At 39.9% G+C, this 9,982-nt stretch overlaps 1 protein-coding gene across 1 annotated transcript; it reads left to right on the forward strand.

Moving 5' to 3' along the window:
• Positions 1-7,522: 7,522 nt before the first annotated feature.
• On the forward strand, positions 7,523-9,689 carry LOC133333384 (large ribosomal subunit protein uL4). Its single transcript, XM_061541700.1, has 4 exons — positions 7,523-7,646; positions 7,893-8,073; positions 8,141-8,511; positions 8,927-9,689. Exons 1-4 carry the CDS (start codon positions 7,644-7,646, stop codon positions 9,581-9,583), a joined length of 1,212 nt encoding a protein of 403 aa, XP_061397684.1. The 5' UTR covers positions 7,523-7,643; the 3' UTR covers positions 9,584-9,689.
• The last annotated feature ends 293 nt before the right edge of the window (positions 9,690-9,982 follow it).

A 9,982-nucleotide genomic window follows, 5' to 3' on the forward strand; every position in this document is an offset into this window, starting at 1 on the left:
GCACAGCAACGGGGGAGCCCGCGGCCGTACACGGCAAGATTACCCTGAGACTAACTATTGCCAATAAATCGGTGAATTACGATTTTATAGTTGCCGATATCGTAGACGAAGTGATAATAGGCGCAGATTTTATGATTGCCTTCGGTATCAATCTGGATATGAAAGAGCGTGTGATGACCTGGTCTAACGTCGAAATTCCGTTAAACGTGGGCTACGATGAAAGTACACCCATTAGACGTCTGACTACGGACCATCCAGAGATAATACCGCCCTGTGCCGAAGCAATAATATGGGTACCAATGAATGGAGATTGTGGAGCCGAGAAGTTGTGGGTGGTGGAACCAGCAGAAAACAGATACAGTAACATCCTAATAGCGAATGCCCTGGTGAAAAGCAACGAGGACGGATTGATTCCTGTTAGAGTTTTGAACCTGTCAAACAAGCAAGAGCAAATTTGCCAATTTTCCGAAGTTGGACAATGCACACCAGCTGAAGCTGTAGTTAATTTGGAAACTAGCACCGAAAAGCCAGCAGCCATGGAGAAGAAGCACCTCGACGGCTACATAAAAGAGTGGACACACCAATTATCACCTTCCGAGAGGAACAAGGCTAAGCAGCTATTATGGAAGTATGCCTCTACCTTTGCGTTGACAAAAGAGCACCAAGGAAGAACATCAGTGGTGAAGCATGAAATCAATACAGCAGACGCGCGACCCATTAAACAGCCTCCAAGAAGTGTTCCCCTGGCCAAAAGAGACGAGGTCCAGAAGCTGATAAGTGAAATGGAAAAGAGTGGTGTAATAGAACCATCGTCAAGTCCATGGTGCTCCCCAGTGGTCTTGGTCAAGAAGAAAGACGGAAGCACCCGGTTTTGTGTGGACTACCGAAAGTTAAATGATGTCACCAAGAAAGACAGTTATCCGCTCCCAAGAATCGACGACACATTGGACACATTAGCCGGGACGTCATGGTTCTCCACCCTCGACCTGCAGAGTGGGTACTGGCAAGTAGAGATCGCCGAGAAAGATAAGGAGAAAACAGCGTTTGGCGTTAATGGGGGTCTCTGGCAGTTCAATGTCATGCCATTCGGACTCTGCAACGCCCCGGCTACATTTGAAAGGCTGATGGAGCGTGTGTTAAAAGGGCTGCAGTGGAAGTCATGCCTCATATACCTGGATGACATCATAGTCATGGGACGCAACTTCAACGAACACATCAAGAATTTAAAGGATGTTCTTCAGCAGCTTTCGTCTTCAGGCCTCAAGCTGAACCCAAAGAAGTGCAGTCTCTTCCAACGAGAGGTGAAGTTCCTGGGGCATCACGTGACGCCGGAGGGCATATCGACGGGTAAGGAGAAAATTCAAGCCGTCAGAGATTGGCCGCAGCCCCGAAATCTCCATGAGCTGCGAAGCTTTCTGGGTCTCTGCACCTACTACCGTCGATTTGTCCCAAATTTTGCCAACATCGCCGCCTGTCTACACCGCTTAACGCAAAAAGGCCAGAGGTTCCAGTGGGGCAACGACCAAGAAGAGGCGTTCAGTAAACTCAAAGACATGCTATGCAGAGCCCCCATTTTGGCATACCCTATACCTGGCGGAAAGTTTGCTCTGGACACAGACGCAAGTGCGTGCGGCATTGGTGGCGTCCTTTCCCAGGAAATCGACGGACAGGAAAAAGTCATCGGGTACTACAGCCGGACATTGTCGAAGCCTGAGAGGAATTACTGTGTGACGAGGAGAGAGCTGCTTGCTGCCCTTGAGAGCGTTAAACACTTCCACAAATACCTATATGGCCAGCATTTCCTGCTGAGGACCGACCACGCTGCTCTCCAATGGTTGCTGCGGTTTAAGAATCCGGAAGGTCAACTAGCCCGTTGGATCGAGAGGCTCCAGAGTTATGATTTCAGAATCGAGCACAGAAAAGGCGGAAAACACGGTAATGCTGATGCCCTGTCTCGTCGGCCATGCAAGGTAGAATGCAGGCATTGCTCAAAGGCTGAGAATAAGGAGAATATCGTTGATGTCCGACTATTGCAGTTTGAGTCGGGTGAAGATTGGTCGACGGAACAACGAAGAGATCCCATTCTGGGCAAAGTAATTTCGGCCATGGAAACGGGCAAGCGACCTAGTCGCAAAGAAATTACCTCCGAAAGCCCTCTTTTAAAATCCTATTGGGCCCAGTGGGACAGTCTACTTATAAAAGATGGCTGCCTATATCGCAAATGGGAAAGTGAGGACGGTAAATCTCACCGGAACTTGATCGTCGTCCCAGACTCCAAAATAAGAGATGTCTTGTCGGAGTTTCACGATGGGCCAAGTGGAGGACATCTTGGCATAGCAAAGACCGCTGAAAAGGTAAAGCAGAGATTCTACTGGGTCGGCTGTCAAAAATCCATTGCCGACTGGATCGCCAATTGTGAAAGGTGCATAAAAGCTAAAGGTCCAACACGGAAGAGTCGAGGCTACATGCAGCAGTATAATTCAGGAGCCCCTTTTGAAAGAATCGCAATGGATGTAGCTGGACCGTTCCCCACAAGCGACTCTGGGAACCGGTATGTCTTAGTGGTCATGGATTACTTCAGTAAATGGCCGGAGGTTTATGCTATCCCAAATCAAGAAGCCAGGACAATTGTGGATGTGTTCAGCAAAAATTGGATTTGTCGCTATGGTGTTCCATCTGAGGTTCATTCCGATCAAGGTAGGAATTTTGAATCAGCGATCTTCAAGGAAATGTGTGACTCCTACGGAATTAAGAAAACCAGAACGACGCCCCTACATCCACAATCAGATGGCATGGTGGAAAGATTCAATCGCACCCTTGAAGAACATCTACGGAAAGTGGTGGACAGTGGCCAACGAGACTGGGATGAGCATATTCCAAAGTTTTTACTGGCTTATAGATCGGCCATTCATGATTCCACATCCCGGACTCCAGCCAAAGTTCTGTTCGGAAATGAATTAAAGCTACCTGGCGATTTGATATTCGGTGCTACCCCAAACCACGATGTGAACCAAGAAGAAGACAGTCAGAACTCTTTTAGTAAAGTCCACGATGCTGTTCGCCATCGAATAAAATTGGTTAGCAACCGCATGAAGGCAAGGTACGATCGAGCGGCAAATACCGATGGGTTCCAAGAAGGGCAACTGGTACTATTGTTCAACCCACAACGAAAGAAAGGACTTTGCCCCAAATTGCAGACGCACTGGGAAGGACCCTACAAGATTGTCACGAAAATAAATGACGTCGTTTATCGCATCCAGAGGAGTGACAGTCCCAGATCGAAGATGAAAGTTGTACATTTGGAGCGGCTGGCCCCCTACGGAACGGGAACTGTGCCTATTCGGGACGAACAGGCTTAAGCGGGGGGCAATGTTACGAATATAACTATAGATTTAAGTTAATTTAGATGAATTCCGTTAATTTAAGAATTTGAATTGTAACGTAAATTTCTACTACGCAGTTTATTTGAATAACTTCACAACAACAACCACTGCATAGATTTTTCTACATCCTTCCATTTCCTCTTTCATTTTCTATTTTGTTATTGTCGTACAATTCTTGTTAAATGTTATTCCTCTTTCTTTGTTATTCCCTCGCCTGTATATGTGTTGTTGTTATTCCTCTTTCTTTGTTATTCCCTCGCCTGTATATGTGTTGTTGTTATTGTAAGTTTGTTTACTCAAGTTTGTTGTTGTTATTGTTCCCTCAGTAAGTTTGTTGTTGTTATTGTTACTCAATGTGTTTGTTGCATTGGTAGATTGTTCGTGATCTAGGTGTTACCAGATCGTCTAGAAACTTCTGTAGCGACAGGCAGGGCTCATATAAATAGAGGGAATGGAAAGGCAGTGAGTCAGTTGTGAATCAGATCGCGAATTGAAACCGTCGTGTAAAGTAAAGTGCAAAGTAAAGTTGTGTGAATAAAATCATTGTAATAATCGTAATCAGAACGAACCCGCGTTTTATTTGGTACGAACTGTATCGGGAAATAAAACAACGTCTACACGGGAATAAGTGAAGTCCAAGAACGTAACAGTATTAATTATTTTTATTTTATTCCAGAAAAACATTTTTATTTTCCACACAGTAGAATATGTGTAAAAAAACATCAAAAAATTTTCCAAAACGTTTTTTTTCATATGTTTGACATTGTCCGCTGATCCGCACTCCACGAAATTTCTCAACAAATGAGAAAATATCCACACACCAGGCCACAGACGTCAAACATGTGCGCGTCGCACAACGAAAAATTAAAAATTTTTAATTTCTTTCGATCGGTGTGCGCACCGGCAAATCGGTGTGAACACCGTACCACACACGTCAAACATTGCTTCGATTCACACCGATCGAACGCACATGTTTGACGTGTGTGGGCCACTTAAGCGGTGTACACACTATTAATTTTTTTTTTATTATTATTATTATGTATTGTAGTTGTCTGTAAATGCCTTGTTGACCACGAAGTCAGGCGCCAACAAAACGAACTTCTCATTGGGGTCGTATCGCTGGTAACGTAAGAACTTCGAATTGTCACAAGAGACATTTGGGTTTGAAAGGTTTTTTGTAAAGAAGCTGTTAATAGCTTCTGGGGAGAATATCCCAACAAAAAACTAAGGGAACTGATGAGGATCAGTGGCGAGATCCGAAACTATAGTCTTCCCTGCCTTACCCCTCGGCGGACAATGCCATACATTCCCCACTAATAAATAGTTGTTTTTTATAAAAAACAACAAACTGGGATTAAGCCTGACTATTTTGCAAAAACAAAATACAAATGGTATCCCAAATAACCCGCCAAACACTACTGATATTATTATTATTATTAAATCTTTATTTTGTAATGAAAAGCCTAAGGGGCCAATAAATTATTACAATATGCTTCGGATAGTAATTTGTAAATTAACATTTAAATTATTAGAACTTAAAGGTAAATAATATCTAATTAGGAAAAAATACATAACTTCATAAGGGAAGAACTACTCCTATTAATACCTCGCTTGCGAGGTCATAGAAAAAAAAATAAAAACTAAAAACGCTCCCAACTATAATATCAGCGGCAATTACTGCCTCAAAATATAAGTATTTTTTAAGGTAGATAAAGATAGCATAGAATATTATTCTGCTGCTCCTTGCAATAAGACAAGAAGGTTATTTCGGTATTTTGAGTGACAGTTTTTATTCGATTACTGCCTGTCCAACAACCATGAATATTTTCGTGGTTGCCTGATGAAAGACGAACGTGAGAGGCCACACTATCAAGCAAGAAACATTTGTGCAATACTGGCTTTCAAAAGCAATAGTGTGTACACAGTGTTAGAAACGAACTTAAACGACATTTACATTAGAACTTTTTACAACGTTAATCTACTCTATGAGGATTTATATAACAAGTATACAATGGAATTGACAATTGAAATCCACTGGGTTAACGAAATCCGGTACAATATAAACGTAATATAAAAACAGATTTTAAAGATGGAGGAGAGAATTAAAACAGAAAATCAAAATCTGTATGTTATGTTTCAATTTGTCATACATAAAAATGGCATATGTACAGACACATAAACAGGCAGCACATACGACATTAGAGATCCATTTACATCGCATCTGTTTTACGGAAATATTTTATTTATAAAGGCAATTACTACCTTAAAAGGAAATTACTGACTTAAAAGTACATTTTGAAAAACTAAACAAAATGTTTACTATGAACAATTTGCTCAGAAAAGTTTTAAATCTATTTAAAAATATTTACATTTTACTGGATGTTGTCTTTTCTACTTCTTGTAATATTTTTGTTCGAAAATGTAAACTCTCTCTTATAGTACGTTTACATTGGACTGGTTTTGGTTTACCCAGTGGGTATAATTTATTAATGTCATTGAATACGTGAAAAAAAATCATAATAAAGTCGGTTAACCCCGAAAAAAGTTCTAATGTATATGCCGTTTTGTCTGAAATGGATATTGGCAACCTTTTTTAATATGTAATCCATCTATCAATTTGAAATAATATAAAAAATAAATTTCATGAAATTTTATGTAAGTCGTTTTGTTAACAAATTTAAATTTATGACCAATAACAGTCTATGTAGTAAATATCTCCATTTTTAAACACATTGTTGTATCTACGTTACATCTTATATTCAAGGTGTATTTAATAATGTGTATGCATCAGATACAACAACAAATATTTTACAAAAACAACATTGTTGTTATAGAAATTAAATTGTCATGCTGACAATAAGTTTTTGACAAAAATAAACAAATACAATTATTAATTTATTTTTGTCAAGAACTATTCTTTGCGGAATAATTAATGAATTTGTGTATTCTTGGGTTATTAGCGGTTTTAGGTCAGTGAAGAATAAAGTTTAAAACCTGGTCGCGCTTAATTTTAAGTTTCCCACATGTTGTTTATGAATTACAATCTATTTTTTCTATGGAGTGGCTTCAAACCTTGCCTTCTTAAAGAAAATTGAAGAACATAAATCCCCGGCCAAAGACTTAATCATGGAAATTGTGTTGACCGTATAAAATTATTCCATAGGCGTATTTAACCTCCTCCGAGGATTGTGACAAGCACAAAGGGGCCGATTCCAATATAGGCTAACACAATCTCCTCGAGGATTATAATTGATTTAATCCTAGGTTTCCTTTCCGTACGCCTCTATGAATGAAGTTTTCTTGAATTTTTATTATTAAAAAAGCATAAATTTAAAGACGATTTTTGGAATCGAAATGTTATTGAAAATGTTTTTGACAATTTACTTTACAAACAAAAAAGTTTGAAACCATATGATTGTCACTTACACCTTATTAAATACACCTTGCTTATATTTATAGAGGCAGGAAACTTCAAAATATTAAACAATATTAATATTTTAATAATTTTTGCCACTGTACATATGTTTTGTGTAGATTTCGGACTAGGATTTTCTCATTTCAATTTTGAAAGCTGAATGTAAAAAAAGTAAAATTATGAAAAATGTGGAATCATATGCTGGGAATAGCGAGTTGTTCCTTGAAGAAAGATTTGCTTCCTCAAACTTTCCCAGCAGGCAGATTGAGTAAATTGAATACGGGAGGACATTTAATAAAGAACAAATTCGAATTGAATGCGTTCCCAATTTTCCTGTTGGGTGATTTTTAAAAACATAATTTGTCAAATTCATATTGACACTAGTATTACGTTGGAATCAAATCAGCTGGGATTTGCTGTTACCTTTTATAATTGTACCATGAAACTCTGCATGTAGAGTTTTTAATCGATGAAAGCAAGTCCGCATCCTGTACATGTATTTTTGTAAAAATAAACGAAATTCGGATTTCTTTAGAAATACCTTTATAATAAAGTATCGCCAACGAATGAAGCTGAAAGAAGAATGCAAAAGAAATTCACAACGAGTCATCTGTTGGCAAAATTGGAAACCATATTTTAGGTCTTTACAACACTGTGTTTCGTTCAGTTGCAACTCTGTTTTGTCAGCCATGTTGTTCTTTCGTCAACTTGTTTCGTTATTTTAGTTTCTTTCCTCTTCTTTTTTTCTTCCTTTTTCTTTTCGGTCTTCTATTGGTTAATGGAGGACGTTTCTGCGGCTGCAGAATAAAATATTTTCGTAATTTTGGGAAAAATTGCCAATAAAAATGGTAAGCAGTGTTTGCAAATGAAAACGACCTCACCCTCGATGTGAATATATTGGAATTGTGTGAAAATTCGGCATTAAAATTGTGAAAAAGGCGGACGGAAATTTTGAGGTGTTGTCACACGTGTTTTTCGTTTCATCCATCTTCAGTCCTCCAGACAATGTGAAGTGAATTGTGAAATACAACGTGAACGAGTGGTTGTGGATATTCTAATTGAAATGTTTTTGTTTTGTGTTCGTGTTATTGCAGAGTTTAGCCAACGCCAGACCTTTGGTCTCCGTCTATTCGGAAAAGAATGAACAAATCAAGGAAAAGAGCATCTGCTTGCCAGCAGTGTTCAAGGCTCCCATTCGCCCCGATGTCGTCAACGATATCCACCAATTGATGCGTCGTAACAAGCGCCAGCCTTATGCTGTCAGCGAACAAGCCGGTAAGTAAATGTGGTGGAGCACGATTGAACTGAGAATGGATGAATATTGAATGTGTAATTGTTACAGGTCACCAAACCTCTGCTGAATCTTGGGGTACTGGTCGTGCTGTTGCTCGTATTCCCCGTGTCCGTGGTGGTGGTACTCACCGCTCCGGCCAGGGTGCTTTCGGTAACATGTGTCGTGGTGGTCGCATGTTCGCCCCCACTAAGACTTTCCGTCGCTGGCACCGTAAGGTCAATGTAAACCAACGCCGTTACGCTTTGGTTTCTGCCATCGCTGCTTCTGGTGTCCCAGCCCTTGTCCAATCTAAGGGTCACATTATTGATGGCGTCTCTGAATTCCCTTTGGTCGTTTCTGATGAAGTACAAAAGTTGCAAAAGACCAAGCAAGCTGTTGTCTTCCTCAGACGCATGAAGATCTGGGCTGACATCCAAAAGGTAAGAAGAAGCATTCAACATAATAGCGTTGTTGTTTTAGGAAAAGCTTTGCATATTATTGTTTACATTTTTACAAAAACAAGATTAGTAGCTCAGTTTATATATAAATATGGCTCAGCACGAAACATACATACATATGAAAACAAACCATATGAGATCCATTTGGATGCAGGTCATTATGCAGTTACTGCTTTTTGGGTAAAATAAATTCCAATTGGATTTTAAACAAAAAGCTATTAAATAATATTATGTAGCTGCTAGATAAATTTTGGTTTCGGTAGGCGTTCCGTTATAAAGTAGTCTATACTTTTTAACGGGGTAACTTAAATCAACAAACTTCTGATTGCCTTCTTTAGACATTATTAGACCAGAATATGAACATTTCTCATTTTTTAATTTTAATTTTATGTTTTAGGTGTACAAATCCCAACGCTTCCGTGCTGGTCGTGGTACCATGCGCGATCGTCGCCGCATTGCCCGTCGTGGACCCCTCATCGTTTACTACAAGGATGAAGGTTTGCGTCGCGCCTTCCGTAACATCCCCGGCATTGAAACCATGTCCGTCGACAAGATGAACTTGTTGAAATTGGCTCCTGGTGGTCATGTTGGCCGTTTCGTCATCTGGACCGAATCTGCCTTCGCTCGCCTCAACGAGCTCTTCGGTACCTGGAAATCTGGTTCCACCTTGAAGAAGGGCTACAACCTTCCTCAACCCAAGATGGCCAACACTGACTTGTCTCGTCTTCTTAAATCTGAAGAAATCCGCAAGGTGCTCCGCGACCCACGCAAGAAGGTCTTCCGTCGTGTCCGTCGTCTCAATCCATTGTCCAATGTTCGTCAACTCATTAAGTTGAACCCCTATGCTGAGGTACTCCGTCGCCGCGCTGCTTTGGCCGCTGAGAAGCGTACCATTGCCAAGGCTGTCGCCAAGGCCAAGAAGAACAACGTTGAATTGGCTAAGAACCACTTTGCCGTTGTTGCCACCAAAGCTGCTGCCAACCGCGCTAAAATGCTACAGAAGGCCTTTGAAGCTAGAAAGAAGAAAGCCGCTGCTGCCCCCAAGAAGAAGTAAACTTTTGAAAAGTTTATAAGTGGAATGTGAGGCGTGTTTATACAAATTTCTTTTAAAGCTACAAATGTATGAATTTTTTTCATAAATTAAAAAAAAAATACATAAAACCAACTTAAAATTTAAGTTTATTTTAATAAATTGTTTTATAATTGTTTTCGTATAAAAAATAGTAGCTAAAGAAAAAGCCAAACGGTGGATTATCGGAACAAGTCGAACGTGAAAAAGCACAATTGATGAACTTATCAAATATTTAAGTCATTACTTTCAACAATGTAGATATTCGAAGTAGTGTCGATAACGGCACCTATAGTTCGGCATGTGCATAATTGAGTGCGTAAACTGATTGTTTTGGGTGTAGAGAAAGCCATCCATTACTTTTATTGAATTCATAAATATTTG

The sequence above is a fragment of the Musca vetustissima genome, unplaced genomic scaffold (assembly GCF_032173495.1).
Source record: "Musca vetustissima isolate MV318-11 ecotype Yass unplaced genomic scaffold, APGP_CSIRO_Mvet_v1 utg6724, whole genome shotgun sequence".
Taxonomy (NCBI): Eukaryota; Metazoa; Arthropoda; class Insecta; order Diptera; family Muscidae; genus Musca; species Musca vetustissima.

Bases quoted from the DNA above. Each gene is read 5' to 3' on its own strand.
- LOC133333384 (XM_061541700.1), top strand. The intron at 8,074-8,140 runs GTAAGTAAATGT...TAATTGTTACAG, and splicing joins TGCTGTCAGCGAACAAGCCG to GTCACCAAACCTCTGCTGAA. The intron at 8,512-8,926 runs GTAAGAAGAAGC...TTTATGTTTTAG, and splicing joins TCTGGGCTGACATCCAAAAG to GTGTACAAATCCCAACGCTT.